Source organism: Struthio camelus, chromosome 1 (assembly GCF_040807025.1).
Source record: "Struthio camelus isolate bStrCam1 chromosome 1, bStrCam1.hap1, whole genome shotgun sequence".
Classification (NCBI taxonomy): Eukaryota; Metazoa; Chordata; class Aves; order Struthioniformes; family Struthionidae; genus Struthio; species Struthio camelus.
The window spans coordinates 79,052,182-79,073,564 of NC_090942.1; the positions used below are offsets into that span (position 1 = coordinate 79,052,182).

Here is a 21,383-nt window from a genome sequence, read left to right on the forward strand (position 1 = left end):
TGCATCTTCACCTTTTCCCTTCCTTCCCGTTTCCTTCTAACTTTTCCTCCCTCTGCCCCCCTTTTGCTCCCCCTCTAGGCAGCAAAGAGAAACCCAGAGAGGGAAGTAGCTATAAGTGCAGTCGTCACACAGAGGACAGCTGAAAGCCCGTCCTTGCAGGCAGCGCTGTCTCTGATCTCGGTTTCCCCCTGCTGCCTTTGGTTATGCCCATAAGCTGGGTCAAGGCCAAGAGCGGCCTGTGGCAGGGTGCGGGGAGGCAGAGGAGGGGAGCAGCGCGACTGCCGAGCCTGTGTCGTGGCGCTCGTGGCCCAGGCGGAAGTGCAGATGCTCTGGAGCACCTTTTGCCTTGTAGAAAAGGCGAGCTGGAGCTGGTTGCAAGTTGCTGGCAGGCGGCCAGCGCCGTTCTGGTGCAGGGACAGATGGAGGCACTTCCAGCTTCCCTTGCTGTAGGAAGGAGGAGTCCCCAGGCAGCAGAGGTCACGCAGTTTTGTGAATGGGAACTTTGTGGAAAAGTCCTGTATAATTACAGAGGAGCGAGACAAATGATTTTCTGTAGAAATTGTTTAGAAGCAACTCTGGCAGCTGTTTGTTTCCATCAAGAATGAATTTTTTCTCCTGGGCTTTTGGGTTTTGGGTTTTTTTTCCTAACTGTGGTATAGCATTTTATTAGAGCAAGACGTTTCCATGTAAGCCAGCAGGATGATTAAGAAGAGTTATGTAAGATTTCCTATTCTCTGACTTTTCCCCAGAAGAGGCATTGAGAAGCAAAAGAGTTGTGAAAGATAAGCAAGCTCCTGTTACAAAATGCCATCCTAGCCCTGTCCCCAGGCTGCTGCGGTCCTGTTCTGCTGCTGCTAGCCCCAGTGCCAGCAGCCCCCCGGGACGTGGGGCAAGTCCAGCATCCTTCTTCCCCCAGCTGAACTGGTACGGGATGTGGCAGGGAGGACACATTAATCAACGGGAAGGGAGAAGCAACCCCTACTGAATGTCTCTGTGTGATTTCTGAGCAGCTGAAGGAATCAGTCCTTGTTCCTTCTTGCCTCCTCTGTGATTGCCCACTCTCCGAGACGATCACTAGATACAGCAGGCTGGTGACACGAAGATTTGTGCAGAGTGTAATTGCTCTGTGGTGTACTTCTTCCAAAATAAAAGGCTGTGACAATCTGCAAATGATAGGGAAGGGACTGAATGCGTCTCTCAGAGCCGTTTCTTCCACGTTGAGTGGATAAGGTTAATTGTCATTCATCAGTAATTTCACATTCTTACCCTTAGCTCTGCTGTCGCTGCAGAAATAACAACTATATGACACAGTGATGTGCAACACTTACTGTGAAATTCATTAACTTGCCACTACCCGATAATTACAGGCAATTAAAAGGTAAACAGTTAATCATGTGACTGGACAGGATTCAGATTACGTTCTTTGATTTAAATCATTATCTGCTATGAGCCTTCTGTTGTTTCCAATGAGTTACCAGGTAGTTTCAGCAAAACTTCCTGCACTCCGAGGTGGTGACTGTGTGATAGGTCACCAGCCCTGGTGAGTCAGACTTTTGGGCAGTCACGCAACGTCCCTAGCACATGATAACTGTGGTGAACCTTGCTGTGAGTGAACTGGCTTGCCATCGCGGCAGGCTTTTGCTGAGAACCGACCACTCATCACAAACAGGATGTGAGCAGTGGGGCGGTAAGCAAGAGGGAGTGGTTAAAAAAGACCAGGGGAGGCATCACTGCCTGCCTTTCTAGGGGTGCTGTGGGGGCGCCGCTAATGCCACAAGCTCCCAGCTCTGGCACTCCTAAAAATGGAGCCCGAGGCCTCTGTTTGGAAGTTATTAGGTATTGCTCTCTAGTGCTAATCCAAGCACAGTTTTGAAAAAAGCAACCATAATACAATCAAGGCGACGCTGGCAAGAGGGAACGTCATGCTTCGGCCTGGCTGAGATCTGTCAGAACAGTGTTTTGCAAAATGCAGCTGTTGCACTTGAAGTGGCTCTTGCGTAAAATCAATTTAATTTCTTCTCCTTGAGCAGCTAAGAGCTGTCAAATATTTCTGTTTCAGGGCTCCTTGTACCTCCAAGCCTCCTTTCTTGCTGGCACGGACAAGAGCCTTGGTGTGCTAGGTGCCATATAAACACCACGAAAATTAGGTCTCTGCTCTAAAGATTGTGCAGCCTAATGCAAGAGGCAGGAGATGTATCTGTACACACAGATGGGGAATACAAGGAAAGGAGGAGACAAACATAATAGAAATGATTTTATGACAAATAAATACATTGGTGGTCTTAGTGATCCAAGTGTCTTTTAGAGACTTAAGGGTAATGTGATCTTTGTACCTTTATTGTGGGTGGCCTCTTGAGCTCCAAGGAAAAGATAAATGCCTCATTCCTCCTGTAGCAGTCATGAGCCTTTAATGTGGTTTTATTGTTTGGCTGAAGAGAAGAAAACCTTTGAATAAACAGTGGGGTATTTCCATTTTCAAAATGTCTGAATCATGCAAGGACAGCTGTTTAGGAGGGATGAAGCTAATGCAGCTCTGTTAAAGCCAGTTTATGCTAGAGGAGGAATTAGGCCAATGGTTTTGTCTGAAAAGTTCTAGAATACGGTTATATATTTAACAGTGTTGTTCACATTGAAAACAAAAACGAGTAGAAGGCTTGCCCTGCGGAGGTGGCTGTGTGATACGTAAATTAAATGAAGGATCAGTCAGCTTTGAAAAAGTTACTTCCATTTCAATAGTGGGACCGTGCCTTCAACGGAGGCAGATCAGGGTGTCGACTCCAGCTGTGCAGATTTCCGCTATGTATTGATCTGCTGCAGTGGGTGCAGGATGCTGAATTTTGCCACATAGTGGAGTTGTCGGTGTTTGTGTCCCCTGGCAGATGATTGAGACAAAGAAATGAAGATCAGGCTTTTAGAAACCACTTCTGATCATCATGTCCTTAATCCATGTGCTACTTGCGTTTTGGGAGTAGACAACTCAGCGCTGTCTCGTTGTAAATCTATGCTTTGTGTGCTTATATTTGTTTCCTCTTTATCCTCTGCACTGCAGGACTGAGAGAAGGTGTTCGTTCTAGATCCAGTCAGTTATTTTCCAAGTGCTTTAAACTGGCAAACGCTCATTTACTCAGTTGAGTTCTCCTATAGGAATGCATTGCTTTCAACAAAACACCTGCTGCAAGCCAGGTGGGCGCTCCGGGCCCAGGCTGCCAGGGGCTGGGGCTCCCAGGCTTCCTGTGTTCTGGGATTTATGCGCTAGACCTTCCCATGTAACTGAATAGCCATGAAGTGTTCGCTAAGGGCTACGCTGCTCCGTTGCCGGTTGTCCCAGCAGACATCTGCCTGGGGCTTTCTCAGCTGCTCACCCTCTGAAGCCAGGATTTGCAGGTGATCTGGAGGATGCTGCTTTCTGGCTCACAGGGATGAGTTGTCAGTGGTGAAAACTGTGTCACTATCAGAAGTAGCAAAAAAAAAAAAAATCTGGAAGGCACAGGTGACATCTCTGCTCAGTCGATTCAAGTGTGTTTCAGGAGAGAAGAAAATTCATGGGGTATGTTCAGTTTCCTCGCAAAGGAAGAAGCAGCAGGGAGGAGGCTGAAGGATGAATGTTCATTATTGATTTAAAAGGCAAGCATGGTTGTGAAAGGCACTGTCTGGAACAGCAGTCAAGTTAACATTGGTAGGTCTTCAAAAGCATTTCCTGGGTGTCTCTTCAGAAGAGCCTGGCCAAACTGAGGGAGGGCTCTGCCATCCTCTTTTCTGTCTGAGTCCCAACCCAAAAATAAATGCACAGTGGATTTGCTTTTAATAAATATTAAATGGGAAAAAACCTCAGAACTAAGACTAGGTAAAAGACTTGCATGCTCAGAGTTAAAAGTCATCAATTGCCCAGCAAGGTTAAGTGAGCTTAATGTGTATAGATCAGTGAGAACTTCAGCAGGGAACCTAAAAAGAAATGACAGGTTTACTCCCTTGAACATTAAACATCACATCTAATTATTTGGTAACTCGCCGGGTAATCTCCGCATGGGGCTGCGCGTGCTCTGCCATGCACACGTGCCGTTGTCTGCGAGGGTAACGTGGCAGTGCAGCAGCATCTGTAAATGCAGACAGACTAACTCTGGCTCAAAGTTATCCTATAAACAGCTCTTCAGGGACGTTCACCTAGGCATAGATTCATTTGGTTGGTTCTTTCAAAGCCACATTAGCTTATTTGCCTGGAAGATCGCACTTCTCTTCTGTGCCCAGGGGAGCCACTTAGGCAGGAATCAGACAACCTCTAGCCCTAAAACTATAAAAAGCAGAAAGGCATACCATTATTTTTGGTGGATCTTTTTTAGCAATCTAGCTGTTCAGCTTCTGCAGGAGTCTAACCAGCATATTTAAATCTCAAAATAACTTTCTTACTTTTAATCATTTCATATCTTTTCCTTATCTTATCTTTATCTTCTGCCTTGTCTTTTGCAGTCCTGTGTAAAATGTTTAATAGTAGCTTAAAGAAAAACAGTGTATTGGATTTCTGTGGGTAAGAGGACAGCTTTTCTTTTCCTAGTGCTTGAGCCTGTCTGGGAAGAAAAATTCTATTGCTATCTTTCTGCAGCCAAGCCATTTTGAAAAACTCTCAACCAACCTAATGCAAACCATGTCTGGGTGTTTTGTCTTCCTTATCTTTTGTCTGTGTCTCAGTGTCACCGATGAAAGGAAGAGAGAGACAGAGCTGCTTCTCACGCTGACACTGACATAACTTGGCACTTGCTTGAGATTAAAGTGAATGTGACAAGATCTTTATTTTGGAGGCAGTTGCAGGGATCTGAAGTGCTGACTTCTGTCAGTACTGCCATGGCAAGCCTCCCTGCCTCTCCCTCCTGTGAGCACTGTTGCTATGAGAAAAGAGAGGGGTAGCGATGAGCCTAGGCATGATTTAACCCTTCAAATATTCTAGGCTTTACCAGCATGCCAGTGTTTTGGGCTAAGATCATGTGAGGAAAAAGTGATGTGAGGCGACACTGCCTGCATACGTCTGACCACGCGAAAAGCACACCAGTGCCTAGAAATGGACATGTAACACATACAGGGTACGGCCTTCAGCGGGTGTGAACCAGTATAACTTCATTAACGTGACTGGGGTTATTCTTATTTACAGTAATTATCTGACCGGTAAGTACTTTTTTGCACATTTTCTCCGTGCACCAGATATGCCTGTTTGCAAACAGACAAAAGTGTATTCTTAGGGGTTTGCTGAAAATGGTTCGTCATGAATTATTGGCCTCCACTAGGCTGAGGTTTTTCTCAGAAAGGGGAAACTCTTTCCTTCCAGCTTATCGCCTCCTTCAAAGGGGCACCTCCATCTTTCTGAACCCCAGCACATTTCCTCGCTCTGCCTCTGGATTGCTGCAGAGAAGCCCCCACAGATGAAAGGGCACAGGTGGTTTAAGTGGATCAGGCTCAGCTTAGTGAACACAGACTCAGGGAAAGCAACATTTCATCCCTACTTGAAGCTGTTTTGATTCTGCTTTGAGTCTGTTTCCTAAAGGTTAAAAAATGTCAGGGTTTTTCTGCTTGGCATGAAAGTGCCGTTAGTCATTACAGAAACCTTGGAGGAAGTGACTGAAATTTTCTGCCCAGGCTGGCAAGCAGGGATGAGTAGGTTAGAAGCAGGACCTGGAAGTTTAAGCTCCTAGTCCTCAGCCACGCTCTGTTCCCCCTTAATTTGATACAGGGCATTTCTTCTACCCAGCTGTCTTTTCAGAAGGGAGCTATTGATCGTGTAGTCCCTCTACAAGTGAGCTCCAAAAGTTTAGCTCAATTTTGTTATGGGACTTGTATCTGTCAAATGGCGAGTCCTCCAGAAATCCTGATCCCCATTCAAGCTAGCAGAATTCTACTGACTGCATCAAGACTTCATCAATAAATCTGGAAATATATATATATCTATCCATCGTTCTCTGGATTTCATATCTGTTCTCACTCTGTTTCCAGCCTTGCTAGCTTGGGCCAGACCATCACCTGATGTCCCTCAGAAGAGTTTCACTAACTGCAGCTAATGTTCAGAGTTAAGCTGAATAATTATTGCCAGCAGTCCAATCCTTCTCTGTAGGATAACGGAAGTCAGCATTACACTTGCTCACTTCTTAAATTGGGAAGATGCAACTACATAAGGAAAGTACTTAAGTCCATCCTCTTCCCTGTTCGTGGGGATTCAGTAGCTAAGCTGTTTTTTATTTCTGGAAACTAGTAATCCCATCAATTATTGACCATCTCCATCTCTGTGGTTAAATTCTCGAAACTAGTAATCCTATCAATTATTGACTATCTCCATCTCTGTGGTTAAATAATTTCTAGCACAGACTGTTTATGCTTAAGGGCTATTGCAGACTCCCATGCAGTGAGTTTTTACATCGCTGCTTGTCAGAAGCAGGCACCATATTCTAGAAGAAAGCCCACACTGTGCACGCCCTATTTCTTCTTTTTTTCCATACGCTTCTCCTGCTTATCACTGTTAGTGACAAAATGTTGAATTTCATGAACTTTTGATCTGATACTGTATGGCTGGTTTTACACACTGTTTTCCTTGGTGTCCAGATTACAAAGGCCAAGAAGAATCAGTTATCAGTCTGATGACTCCATGTGTAAACGGAGGCCACATGCTGCCCCAAAAACACCATAGAAAAAGCTCTATTTGTGTAACACTGAGGGATTTGCCTTGCAGGCCGGATTCCCATGGAGCAGTGTGGGCAAACGCAGGTGAGGCGGCCCAGTGTGTTCATGCGCTCAGGGCTTCCTGATTTTGTGTTGGAGCCTAGCCAGTCACTGCAGTGGCTCTAGGAACAAGATCTTTGAATTTTTCATTACAGTGTTGTGCAAATTCAGCTGAAAATGAAGGAAATGTGGGTGGGAGCCCCCCACGACGTTACTCTGCGGTGCAGTAAGAGCAGCAGCTCTAAACAGCTGCGTGCAGGAGGAGGGATTCAGCTGCTTGCGCAACATACAGTGCTCCAACAGCCGCTGCAGTTGCCTCCAAAGCGTGAGGCCAGGTGGACTGAGTCAAAAAAATTGGCACTGTAAAGCACCAGAGCACTTTAGAGAGAATGGAAATTCTGCGAATGTGGGGACCACTCCTAAAGCCCTTTTTCAACCAAGTAATCCTTAGTGTACCTTTTGCTGCTGTAGTTTTGTGTGTGAGCACTGCGGAATAAGGCCTTTTGAGGATGTATTTTCTTTTAATTTTTTTCCTGACCGTTTGTATTGGGACGATCAGTAACAATTAGATGATGCTGTAATACATCTGAGGTAGAAAAGCTGCAGGATCATAAATATGTACATGTGTGGCATGCACCCATCTATTGGAGGGATGCAGATGCCAATCCAGAATGCAACCCCTAATGTAACTGGCAGCTTTTGCTCCACCACCGGTGGTGCGAATGGGGAGAACCAGTGGCCCATTGGTCTCCACTTCCTCCTCCCCCCAATTTCATGCCTGCAGAGTTGAGGTTGCTGCTGTGTTGCTCAAGTTTTGCGAGGTTGGATATGATGCAGCGAAAGGTATTACACGTGCTAAAGTCAGATAACAATTAATTATGGCCGGCGAGGGCACCGTTTTCCCCATCTCTTACAAGAAAGGCTGCTTCTATCTCTTTGACTAAACCAAGAGGCAGATCTTGCTGTTTGTGTGCTCGCTGAGGTGTGCCCAGCAGTCTGCACACCCTTATCAAAGCCAACACTGCCAGAAGTGTTGTCTGAGTAACACACATTTTCACTATAGATATTATTTGGTGTCTGCCTTGCAGTATGTCTTGTGACTTTTAATTTCAGATTATCTTGTGAGTAGTTGGGCAACTGTTAATATTCATTATTTGTCAGATTATCACCACTGAGTGTGTGTTTCTGTCAGTCATATTAATCTGGTCTGTTGCCAGTTAATGAAAGAAATGCATTTCTGAATGCATTTTTCTTTGCTCCAAGGAATCTGCTGTCTTTAAGCAAAAAATAGTAACATTTCTAAGCTATTTTCCTGTGTGGTTAAGACAGGACAGTTCACGAGCCCAGGACATGTCTGCTTTTGGGCCTGACCCTGTAAACACTTCCTGCAGTGTTTCCTTTCATGCAGCACCTGGTCAGGACTGCGTCAGCAGGCGGTAGGTCCAGGCCTTTCATTGGTAGGGCCAGGAGGGAGGCCAGTGGTTAAGGACACCCCAGCAGACCCAGCCTAAGGATGCCCCAACACATCCAGCTGGAGGACATCCCCGCAGACCCAGACTAAGGACACCCCAGCAGATCCAGGCTCAGGGTGTGCTGTTTGGACAGTGAGCTGAACCATACGCAACTCCTTCCTGTCCTGTGAACAGAGGACTTCATTCTTTGAGTTGTCAGCAGAAGTAATGACTGCTGAAATGACTTTGTGAAATAATCCAGAAGCCTGGCTTCTGTTCCTTGCTTTCCTGAGCCCAGCAGGTGGTTACGCAGGATCTCAGCTGTTCCTGCTCCGTGTCCCCTGTGGTAGAGCTGCACCAACATACTAGGAAGGGTTGTGCCTCCCTCAGCGCTCTGTCAGCTGCTCTCTGGCAGGACTCTGGGCTTGGCTTCAGAAGACCTGCTTGCTTTGCCCAGCCTGTCCTAGGGAAAGAGATTTTATTTTATTTTGTTTTGTGTTGTTTTATTGTTCAGTAAAAAATCATCCAGCAGTTTGTCATGGTTGAAATAGGAGCCAATCTTCTGTGCTCGTGCTTAACTTGTGAAAACATTCTGATCAGCTAAAACATTTAAGAGTGCTACAGTTTTTACTCAATTACCAATGCATACGTCAGCACGTCTAAAGTTGCAGGCTGGGGTGAAGCATTTCCCATGCTTATGTCCAGGTGCTGGGGTGCACTTAGACGCCGGAGATGGTTTTTCAGAGCTGTATGTATAATTTACTATGTAAATGGCTTTTAATATTTTGTGGTAAAGAGATGAAAAGCATCTCACTGAGACTACCTTTTCTGGATGTTATTAGTGGTGAATATTATTAGTCAGAATTGAAAACTTTAAAGGACCTATGACCGTTTCATAAATACTGAGAAATACTGAGAATGAAGTTATTCATCAGTCTGAAGCAGTTTGGTGCTTAATAGTGTTTTATGTTTTTTTCCAACACAAATGAGTAAGGAGTATTTCACACACAAATGAGTCGCATGGGGCAACTTCCAGTTGTCCAGAACTGAAGTAGCCTCCAGTAGAGAATGTAGAGAGGCTCAGCAGAGGAGCTCAGCAGATGACCTGGGGTTTGCATGGGGCCTAAAAGAGACTCCAGGAGCTCAGGACTGATGTGAGGTATTGGGATGGAGCAGATGGCAAAGGGGAGAAGTGAAGGGACCTGAAGAGTTAAAACAAAAGGAGTCAGGTATACAAGAGTTATGGCCATGTGGAGATCCAGCTAAGACACTGAAGTGCAATAACATGAGGCAGGCACCAATGGAAAGCAACCAAGAAAAGCAGGTAGCAAAAAGAACAGCCAGCAGCTAAGTTTACTTCTAGCCTCTTGGCATGCATAAGACATCCTCCTCAGATGTGCCTGATTCTCAGAGGATGTGACAGCTTTAGCTCTAGCCTTTTTCTCTCCAGGTACTGTGATTTATATGCTCAGTTCTCTTTTCTGCTCCCTAGCCTGTCATCAAGAGAGTGATGCATTGCAAGATTTGTAGGATAAGTCATACTTCCACCAGTGTAACCCACCAATCTCCAAGATTTGAACAGTCTTCAACAAAATGCCATTCTTTATCTTGTGCCTGCTCTGCCAACTAGAAGTGCCTGAGAGGAAAATTTCTTCTTTTGTCTATTTAGTTCTGTGCTAACAAGCACTTATGAGAAAGTGGTTTGAAGTCCCATGATGTGACTCGTGTAGATGTCCTGAGCCTTATGTGGAAAAAGAGCAGTAGAGGGTAGTTTCGCGGTTAGAGGTGGTTGGATGGTGGATATTGGTTGGTGAATATTCATTAGGAAGGAAAAGAAAAACAGTTAATGTATATTGGTGAGGAATTCTTATCCCACACACAGGTGGTTTTGATGGTGGGAACTCTGCTCGATTATGTGGGGATAAAGGGCAAATTTTGAGGGTGCTTTCTGAGAGGCAGGAGAGCACACAGTGCCATGCCAGGCATGCACGCAACAGAGAACATGAAGTGGCATGCTCCCCACTGCATAGCTCTTGAAGGCTGTAACTCCCAAAAAGCAATGAGGCAGCAACTCCTGCAGCCTTCTCTGTTGCCTAGTAGTAATCACTGCTCCTAAGGCTGTTTCATTATTAGTGTCCCTGGGCAGGTTATTAACTGTAGGCACTTCCCTCCTTAGAGTTTTAGCACTTCTTTGCTCCCCAATGCAGGTAAAAAGCAGAAGCGCAGCTTTGCATCCACCTTGTGTGGTGAGAAGTGAGAGGCATAAGCGGTACACAACACTAAACCTCCTCTCTTTCTGTCCCATTTCAAGGTTTCACAAGCCAGGTCTTTCCCGTAAGATGTTCTGCATCTGCTTACAGGAACATGGGAAGCCCAAACCTCTGTGTCCTACTTTAGCCTGGCTCTCTAATGAGAGAGTCACGGCTGTGACTTTCTTTGCTGATTGCTTCATGTCTGGGTTTTCTTACAGGAGCCTAAGGAAGCTAAGTGGCCAGCACTAGGTGAAAAATGGTGGGAGGTGGATGATTAATTTCTGGGGTCTTTTCAGACAGCCTGAACACCTCCCTGATGGGCTGAGGATGACGCAGTGGTATTTACGGTCACTAGGACATTTGCTGAGGACTAGCAATGTGGCTCTAAGTACTGTGTCACCTCCTTACGTATTTCCTCAGTGCATTTGTTCTGGAAGCGCTTATGCTATCAGGTTATATTTTAAGTGAGTTTGTTACCAAAAAGAAAAGGATTTCAATCACTGTGAGGAATAAAGAGACAGCGATGGAGCCTTTGGGAGTATGCAGCAACGACTGCCTAGCTACACGGGGGCAGAGGCTGCAGGCACACACGCATCTTATTCATGCTGAGTTCGATCGATAGCAGTTCTGCCAGCCTCAGTGGCAATATCGGTGCTCACTGCTTATGAAGAAAAGAGCAAGGTGTTAAAAATATATAGAATAGGATATAGAAATAAAGAGGTGTGATTATGGTTATTTCATTGCCGTGGTAAAATAAAACATGGAAATTTGATACTAATTTTTTAAAGGAAAATAATGGAGAACGCTACCGTAATAGATACTAGCTGTCTGGCAACTTTGCAAGTCATGTAGCCTACGCTTAGATAAAATGTTTATAATGGCTTAATAATATTTTCTGTTAATGCATCTATTCATTGAAAAAATTTTCAAAGCAACCCTTCTGTATAATGTAAGACATGCAAAAAGTTAAATCTATAAACATTAATCTGAGGCAGGTTTTAAGATTGTGTTTAAGAAGAGCTATTCAGGTACTTAAATGCCTGCGTGAACTAGCGTGCGTTTTAGGACCACATTGAGGCTTAGAGAATTGCTATAAATTTTGAAAGGAGGCTGTGGGCTTACACGGCTTACTAAATCCCTCGCCATTCGTCTGAATGTATCTGCTTATTGGCAGGACCAAAAGAAGAATATATCACCTATTCTTTCCCCTTTGTTTTCAAATGAAGTCCTTGTGTCATCTCAAAACTCAGTAGGAGTTTGTGGTTAGCTCACAGAACTAACCGGGGTGGAAGCCTGAGTAGTTCAGTGCATCCGTTCGGGCTGGGATGACTTAACGCTTCTGACTCATGAAGTTTTGTTCCCAAATACAAGAAATGTTTTGTTGGAACGATATACTTTAACGTAGCAATGGGGGTTACGCACGTGGCCAGTTACCTTGTCTGAGCAGAGGGGATAGCGACTTCCAGTCGAGAAGGCAGTAGCATCTTAAAATACCTCACTCAGTAACCTGTACTCTGCAGCGTATATGACCCTTCTAGGAATGTTTATGGATCTCTGTGTCAAAAGTAGTGGTGCATTGGGTCCTTTTAATGCTTTCAAACTACTACAGTTCTCTATTTCCAGATGATTTAATCAGAAGAAATGAAGTAAGCAGTCTGGATACTGTGTTATATTCTGAAATATTTATCTCTCTTCTTGATGCTGAGTACAAACCTTTTCCGTTTGCAATGATTTCACATCTTCAGGACTCAAACCGTCATTATCCGTGCCGTGAAAGGTGATAGGGAGTAGGGCAGACTCCTGTCTCCAGATAGATTACACTATAAAGCTTCCAAATATAATGAGTTGACTGTTGTGTTTCAAAACAGCGTAACCAAAATCAGGACTTGATCCAGCAACTACACTCTTCCAGAAATGCTGAGGCACTTGTAACTATTTGATATTGAACTATGTTGGCCTTCAGTTGAGAAATAAAGAGGTCAGGGAAAACCTCTGAAAGGAATTTAATAGATACATCTAACACTCTCAAAGAAGCATGAAACTCCTGCTGAAATGAAATTTGGTTCATAAAAGGGCACAGTTACCTTTTAGAGTAAGTTTTTGCATGTCTGCAGAGCAAATTTTGCATTAAAGATAAGGGTAGAGCCTCTGTTTTACTGCTAATGCTCCAAGTTTTCATTTTTTTTCTCCAAATTATGATATGGCTTCCTGTTAAGCTAAGCAGCCAGCCTGCTAGATCTAACTTTTGCTTTATTGCTATATATTGGTATGCCAAACAAGTAAGATATCAAGCAGTAAGTACAAGAAGAACCAAGAGTTGCCAAAATAACAAGAAAATAAATAAACCTTTTTATATTGGTGCATTTTAAATCCTGCCATCAGTTTCTCAGGAACCATTGTGACACAGATAAAAATCCCAAATCGGCTATAATCTAAAGTTAATTTTGCCTTTATAAGCATAATTACTTAAAAATTTGGGAAAGGGTCCTTTTTAAAATGAACGTTTTTATATGGGTGTATAGATAGATACACACACACACCCCTTCCCACTGAAACGCCTTGCCCCCCTCAGACCCATACAGTGCCGAATTAGCTGTTTGGGTAAGCCCCCCCCTCCCCTTAGCCAAGGGGATAGAAAACTGCAGTATGTGACAGAGTGGGAACAAGCGGGCAGGGGCAGAGAGAGACGGTAAACTCTTCAAGTGGGGCTTGCACGCTGCTGTACTGCTGTATCACTGCAGGGATAACAATAATTGGCAAGTCGGGCATGGTTTCCGACCCCTTCTCTAAGCTAGCTGTTCGGGATAGTAATATTAATGAGACAATAACCGCGTGGACGCTGCAAGCCAGCGCAGGGCTATATAGGCTCTGAAGCGTGTTTTGCCAGCGGCTTGCCTTTGCCAGCCCCCGGGATGACCAGCTCACAGCTGGCCCAGCTGTGCACACAGCCAGCCCTGTTTGGTTGTTATCTAAGCCACGGTCGCCGTGCAACACCAGCAAAACTGAGGATTTCCATAACGAAAGAAATGCAGTATTGAAAAGTTTCGTTTTCTCACATAGGGTCGAGGAACAATTCTGCCCCTATTAGTTTCTTTATTATATATTTTTGCTAACCTATTATAGGCTGCCCTGTGCACCTGCAGCTGCCTCCTGTCTGGGCTATGACCATATCAGCTCTCAAAGCTAAGCAGGGGCTGGCTTGTAGCTCATGACCTAACCTTTGACAACCTGCAACTGGCATCCCAGTTGTAACGCACTTCCCTTCTGTGCCTCAGGGTCCCGTTGATACAGCTGCAGCAGGGACCAGCTCGCTCTGTAGCAGGCTGTGCCCGTGCACAAGATATTTGGCTTCCTGAGCAGCATTTAGTGACAAAAGAGGCCCATTGCTCCTGGGAGGAGGCTGCAAGCTAGTTGGAAGTGGCCCCAGTTTGCTCTGAGCCTGTACACGCTCCACTGGGCCACTCTGTCTGAGATAATTTGTGAAAAAGCGATGGTGCCGTTCAGGTCATGTGGACAGTTTGGGTTTGGAAAGTTGAGATAGTCTTTGCTGCGTATTGGGCTGTGCTTGTATTTGGATAAATAAAGGGCTCTGGAGGAATAAGTTTGTCACTGAATAGCACAGCAGAGAGAAATGCAGAGGCACCATTTTACATGTTCACTGTATGGTCTGCAGCCTGTTACGCTCTTGCTCTAAGAGCAGCTGCATACACACCGCAGCACTTATAGAGTGGTTTAAGGGGACTGCCCCTTCTAGTGATTTCAGGAAGGCCTGTAACAATAGAACAATAGTTAATGCAGGAAGGATCTTGCAGGTGGATACAACCTATTTGTGCCAAAGCAAGGAAGAGAAAAGAAGTCATCACAGCTCTGGCGGAAGCCAGATGTTTTATGACTTTTCAGTATGTTTTGAAAGCATCCTGTGAATGATTGCAAAACTGAGGAATAAGACTAATGGCTAGCTGTGTTAACAGTGGGAGGTTTTGCACTGTAAAAATGGTATTTTGTGGTCTCTTCACTGGAAAGGTGAGAAGCTGAAGTGCAAACAAGGGTGGAGAGTATCACTGTTCTTGGGAGAGAAAGAAAAGAACTTGAGGACAAAACTGAAGGGGAAACTGGTGTGCGAATTGTTGGGGAGCTGGGAGTTTGAGAGAAGAAAGCACGGCCTGGGCACAGGGAGCCGAAGCTGCTCCCCTGCCCTGGAAAGCAAGGTCTGCTGGAGCCTGCGCGCTGCGTTTCCATCTGCCCCAGCTCCCCCAGGGAACCTACCCTGGCCCAGGCACGTTTTCTTGCTGCTGGAAGCCTCCTTTGGAGTAGCTAGCAGTCCACTACAGAATAAAGCTCATACTTCTGAGGTGTTAATCGAGAAAGAAGGAATTTACAGCAGAACAGGTAATTTACAGCCAAGGGTGAAAACCAAAAAAACCTTTTCAAGCATGTAAGGCTGATAAGAAATGAGGCAGTGTTAAGATGCCACTGGACAAGGACAGTTTTGTCACTTGTACAGTATCACAGTTCTGCTCCTGGTAGGAAGTATGCTGTGGGCAGCATGGTACTAGTGAATTACTGTGTTTCATTCTCCGCAGCTGATATTTAGCTACCCTATTTCACAAGTATCAAAAATATTTAAACAGCAGAAAAGTAAATAAAGCCTTATCCCAAAGTCTGGGCATAAGCAATACTAAATAGCATGTGCCTTTGCCACTAGTGCTGTATATATCACATTTAGGAAGCTGGGTCCAGAGATAACTGGAGTGGGAACCTGGAACTGATGGCCTGATTCATCAGTCTTTGCCAATGGGTTATGAACTTGATGCAATCATGAATGTGCCAGCAATGACTTTGAAATAATAGGCGTACCTTCACTAAGTCTCCTGAGTTGTTTCTAGGTTACTTTTTTCTGTTTTGAATCGATTGAATAGCATAAAGGCTGTGGGGAGTAAAAGAGCATAAGTAATGCCATATGGCTAGCCTTGTCATTCAGGCAGCACAGCAGCCAAGAGGTGAAGCAAGCCGTTCACAAACACATAACAGGCTGATATTTCTTCGTAGACACTTCTTGAGGAATCATACCAAGCAACAAATACATCCAGAACATCCGCATCCTTTCACATACTGAAGGAAGTGTTGCAATTTTACTCATTTGATCTGCATAGTTCTCTCTGGCTTCTTGGTTTATGGGGCTTTTAACAACAGTTCAGGGACATATTGTGAAATCCAAAATTCTGCTGAATTCTGAGTTTGACATTTACTATCTTAATTTTACAACAAGATACGTCAAAATATATATCATCCAGCTACACAGAGACACACTGAAATGTGGATATGCTTTGGGGAGCAAGTGGAATCCTTCACGTGAGTATACAGGGCTCTGGTCAAGCACCAGTACGTAGAAGGGAAACTACAGCTCACAGCATTTACTTGGCAACTCCCCAGCCTTACAAGTCCACTTCTGGGTGGAAGGGCATAGTTAAGAGCTAAGGGCGAGAGATTTTACCCGTGGGTGAATCTTTACCATTGGTAGTTTTAATGTGATTTTTGCCTGGATAACAGGTGCCAAGGAGGTGTGAAGGAAGGGATATAAAACCTCCTCACTGTAAATATATCTTGTTGAAAATGTATTGGAAGGGATATTTCAGAGTCTTGGTTTTTACCTTTTTCCTTAATCCTGTCGGTATTGCTTAGATGGCAGTGACACCTTGTGGTACAAGCCTCTGGTGCAGCACCCCGTGGTAGTTCATCTTTCATTCAGGTAGTCCGTACAGGTTTACAATAACAAAAAGCCCAGGGACATTTTTAATTGATCGTCGCAGAGCTCATCCTGCATTGTCCATGAGTGAGTGCCTTTACACCTCAGCAGGATGCACCTTTTTAAACTCCTGGGCGTAGATATTGTCTCTTTCTGAGCATTTGTGGAGTGCCTGCATGGTGAGTCTCTCCGGTTTGATTCACATCTCTTGGGTTTACAGTAGAAGGAACCGGCTGTAATAGCAAACGAGGATCACATCCCAGTGCACCTTTGCTATATAATGTAAGGAAGATGCTTATTCCTTCTCTACGCTTGGCTGGAAAAGACAGTGTTCACCTTGGGTGTTTTCTCTCTTTCAGGGGGTTCATGAGTCGAAAGGTGTGACTGAAGATTATTTGAAACTGGAATCCTTGATCCAGAAAGTCGTTTCTCCTTATTTGGGCACATATGGTCTGTATTCCAGTGATGGACCCTTCACACACTCTTCTTGTATTTTGGGTAAGAATAATAGAAGCTTTATTTGACAGAGCACAGAGCACTTCACCAAAAGCTTGGTCCATGCAAGGCCAGGGCCCACTCAAGAGGAGACCGCCTGTACTGACACAACACGGTCATGCTCTTTCTTAAGGAAGGCTGAGGATGTGCAATATCACAGTGAAACTTGCCCGTGGCAGAAGACGAAAGCAGATCATCGTAACAGTGCTTATTACTTTAAATCAATGAATCTGGTGTGTGTTTAGCTTTTCCAGTGTACCTTTTAATGAGAGGGTTTAACACAGGGTGCTGTATGGGCAGTGAGAGGAAGGAAAAAAAAGCTATTTCTAGAGTGATGAGTAGTGTCTGTTCATCAGTGCACAAAGATTGTGCAAGGTGGTTTAAAGCAGGAAAGAGACAGGGAATTTGGCCTAGAAAAGTGATAAGTGGATTTGGCCTAGAGAAGGCTAAGTGATAAGCCTTCAAACGCATGAAAGCTTTATGCAGAGTGGAAGGTAAAAAACGGTTCTCCGTGCCACTGCAGAGAAGAAAAACAGAGTGAATTCCACCTAGCAAGGGAAATTGAGATGCCACGGAAGGGAAACTTTCCAGTGTCACCTTGGTCAGGCACTGGAATAAACTGCCTCTGGAGATTTTGGAATATCCATTACTAGAGGGTCTATATACATGATGTCGCATAAGTGTCCACAAGGAACGGAGTGGGTAGACGTGGTCCTGCCTTGTGGCAGAGAGGCTGACTGGGTGACCTTTTTGAGTCCCTTCCAGCTTATTGTCCATGATTCCCTGAGCACTGAAGCATTCAATGACTTCTGCGAAGGCAAGGTTAGGCCTTAGGATGATGGTCTTTTGAAAATCCCATTTATTAGTTTGATCTGTTGAAAAATGCAAGGGAAATACTAGCAGCACAAATCAAAAGGGAAATGTGGTAACTTGCACCCAAAGATTTATATGTAAATACTGTGATAGCCTGCTTGAATGGAGAAAGCAGAAGAGCAAATAAGTTAAATTGTGCATTTTCTATACAGTCAATTTAATCTGTTTGCTTGTCAGAAATGGTCAATAAGGTAGTTGATTTTCCCCTGAAGCTGAATGGAAAAATGGTTGCATTGCAGTAGGCTTTTAAGAAACAAATCAGTTTTATGTGAATAAATCTAGGCCAGTTATTTATGGAAAACGGTTTAAGATTACTACTTTGTATTCGTCGCTTGCCACTAAAAGGCCACAACATTTAAATGTATCCCCAAGTTGACGTTTTCTGAATGCAAGCTTTTATATGTCATGACCAAAAAATAAAGCACCCAAAGCATAATAAAATTCCAGTGAAATAGGTTTCTAGAAAATCAGTGTTCCTCTTTATTACATTACTGCAAAAGATAGCAAGGTTTTGTTGGAGTGGACACCTGCCCATGCTACTGCCAGTAGTGCAGACATGTCGCAGTACCCCTGAATAGTCCTACTATGGTTAGTGAGCCTGGATCCAAGGGAGCTGAGCGCATAAGTCCCTGCTAGTTTTCAACTAATGCAACTAGTTCTGTCCAGCTATTTTGGATAGTATGATTTAAAGCCATGACATACTTTTTGTGGGACTACTGTCCCCCTTTCTTCCCCACCTGGCTAGCACACCCAGCCTTCCCTTCCAGCCCAACTTGGATGTGACAAAAAAGCCAGAGCTCCTCTAGCAGGGCTGTGACAAGAAATCTTTTCTATATGCCAGGCCAACAAAGACAAGGTCTGAAAGTGAACTTGGCTCCATTGATTTTTACTGCTGAGACAGAAACATCTGCAAAGCACAGTCTTCAGTACAGAAACTGGTTTTTTTAATTTGTATAGCATATGATTGTAATTTGTTTCCAGGTAAGCAGATCAGTATAACTTTAGAAGAGGCAGGCATTTCCAAAGGAAACTGTGGATTGGAGGAGATACATATAGCTGCATCATAATTTAAAGCAGACAGTTTATATCCAGTGGCTGTGACTGACTTCCAGACTGTAACTCAGTTCCCTTCTCCAGCCGTGTCCCTTCCATGGGAATGGTGAACTGACGGTAGCAGGGAGAAAGCTTCAAAAGACAGAATAGTAACACCTTTTTTTTTTTCTAATACAAGTGGGTCTTAGCAATGAAATCTCCCCCAGCGTTGGAAAGACGGTCATTTTGATCTAGCTCCATGAGAGCACTCCATTCCTAAAGTACTCATAGATGATTTACGTGCTGAATTGCTGCCACCTACTGCTCAGTCTTTGGAAAGAATCTGCTTGCTTAACAGCAGCATTAATAAAATTTCTACGTGAATGAGTGCAGGTTTGTTTGCCAAAAAGACTGCTGTGGGCACTGCCATACGGTTAACACCGCAGAACACTCTTGGTGCTCTTTCCTTGTGTGGTCTCTGAACAATTCTTTGAATCTAAGTTTTTCCAGAATGATTAATAAGACAGCATGCCTTAATCCTTGTGCCCTAAATTTGAAGGGACTTGATTTTCCCTGGGTGGGTGGCTGGTTCCCTGCTTTCTTAGAGAGATTGGTAGCACTGTCTCTCCAGTGCAGTTTTGGTTTAATGTGAGTAAATGAGGTTTGGAAAGTAGAGGTAAAGCTAAATAGACCTCAATTCCACTAGGCTTCAGACAAAGTTGGCTTTCAGACCCTTAACTTCTCAACTACTAGAAATTAGTGATGACCTTTGCAGCCAAAAAAAATTAAGAACGGAATTTCCCATTCTGTTGTTTCTTAATGAAAGTATTTGCAACTGCATCTCAAGTGTCCTCCAGTATTTAATACTTTACTCCAGCTGCTGAAATAGTACAAATATAAGGGAATTTCAGCTATTATTTTAAAAAATAGGTTTCTGGTCTTCAATACGCTAAAGGAGTCTAGGAAATCTGAATCCTCTGGATCTATAAAGCCACCAGGAAGTATTCTTTTAAAACGCTCCTATTATTTAAGAAAGGCTTGTGGCTTTAAGAAAGGCCTTAACTGTTCTTTTTCCACGCCTGTAACTAGTAATACTGTGAAAGTGGCAGATGTAGACACTAATCCAAGTTTTTGTCTATTCACAGAGAAGCGGTACTTCAGGCGTTCGAAGTCAGGTGACATCCTTGCTAAGAACCCTGTGGTGAGATCAAAAAGCTACAATAATCCATTATTGACGCCAGTAGCTGAGTACGAAACTGAGGGCATAGCTGCCAATGGAACAGGCATCCGAAGGCACTCCGTTTCCGAAATGACCTCCTGCCTGGAACTGCAGGGATACTCCAATCTCACCACCATCATGGACAATGGTTCCAAGAGCTCCATGACGGCCACGAAGAACTCACTCTCAGGAGACCAGGAAAGGCCCAGTGCCGGGTCAGTGCAATGTTCTAGCAAACTCAACACCGTTGAGCAACAGAAAGGACTGTTCCACTCTGTGGATGACCCACATCAGTCTTTCGAGCTGGACAGGGACCCTGCCTTGATTCCGGTTCCTTCTTCCAGCCCTGAGAATATAGTGGATCAGATTTTGGAGTCAATTGACTCTGATTCTGAAGGCATTTTCATTGATTTTGGCCGAGGTTGTTCCAATTCGTCAGCCTACAATGTGGATGTGAACAGACAGAGCATCATGTGAAGGACGTCGGGAGACAAATCTTGGGTTTTAATGTTATATATGAAAGTTACTAATGCGTTGAGTCAGACTATGGGCAAGCTATAGATGTCTAGGACCAGCACCTCAGTGTTAAGTCACCATAGCTGCACTGAAATACACAAACACAACAGGTGACAACAGGTGGGAATCCGCTGCAGGGGGGAAGAAACCCCAGCCACTTCGGTACCCACCACTCTGCGGTCTGATTTCTTACTGTCTTTATAAACTTGGGGATTCACAAACTGAAAAGTGTCTGGTAGAATGCTATTAGTGCAACTGGCAGTGTTTTCTCAGTAATACGGCCTATCAAATAGCTATGTTCACTTTTACTTATTTCAAGAGATTCCTGTAAAAGTGCAGGTTGTTCTCTGAACTGTAACATCTCAGCCAGAGCACAGAAACATGCCCTTTTAAGAAACAAAAAGCAAAGGCTGTAGCCCTTGACAGCACAGAATACAGTGATAAGGAAGTCTTTTAATCTTTTCTTGTACATCTTGTATGCACTCCTTTGCCCAGCGATGACTAGAATTCTTGAAGAAAGGCAAATAAACAGAAATGTGCTACCTGATGTCATACGAAGCCTGCTGTCTAATGTTGTTTCACAGCCAGTGTCGTGTGTCTGTGAGAGAGGCGTCTTCAAATTGGCTCTTAAGACCATATTAATTCGCTTTGAACATGGCACTTCCAAGAATTCTGCGCACTGACAACTCGTGGAGCATCCGTTGTATGGAGAGCCTCCAGCAGAACTCAAGTTACTTGTTTCCTAAATAAATAAAAGTATGGGCTCTCGGTGAAATCTTCATGATATATTTATGTTCTTAAAGGAATACTGTAATGCATATACTGTAAATTATGTATTGATATTTGGGGAGTGTGAGCCTTGCAGTTCTTCTAATCCTGAGCACTCTCAGCTCTCTGATCATCCCGAGTAGTAACATGCTATAACATCTGTGTCAGTGATTTTACAGAGGATTGATACACTATACTGATGTGAACTGGAAATCTTGATGCCTATTAGATTTTTGACCTGATGGTTTTACAGGAAATGAAGAGCAACTGCAAGTCACCCACTCCAGGTAGCTCTTTGGGAGGAAAGAGCACCTGCAGCGCTGCTCAGCAGCGGC

At 44.2% G+C, this 21,383-nt stretch overlaps 1 protein-coding gene across 8 annotated transcripts in view; it reads left to right on the top strand.

Moving 5' to 3' along the window:
- PRR5 (proline rich 5) overlaps positions 1-20,838 on the top strand; it is a 94,935-nt gene extending 74,097 nt beyond the window's left edge. For all 8 annotated transcript variants that reach the window (XM_068951536.1, XM_068951566.1, XM_068951527.1 and 5 more), the window contains 2 exons: positions 16,505-16,643; positions 19,691-20,838. In XM_068951536.1, coding sequence (XP_068807637.1) covers positions 16,505-16,643; positions 19,691-20,241 — 690 coding nt within the window. In that variant the 3' untranslated portion in view covers positions 20,242-20,838. The remainder of the gene's footprint in view (positions 1-16,504; positions 16,644-19,690) is intronic.
- The last annotated feature ends 545 nt before the right edge of the window (positions 20,839-21,383 follow it).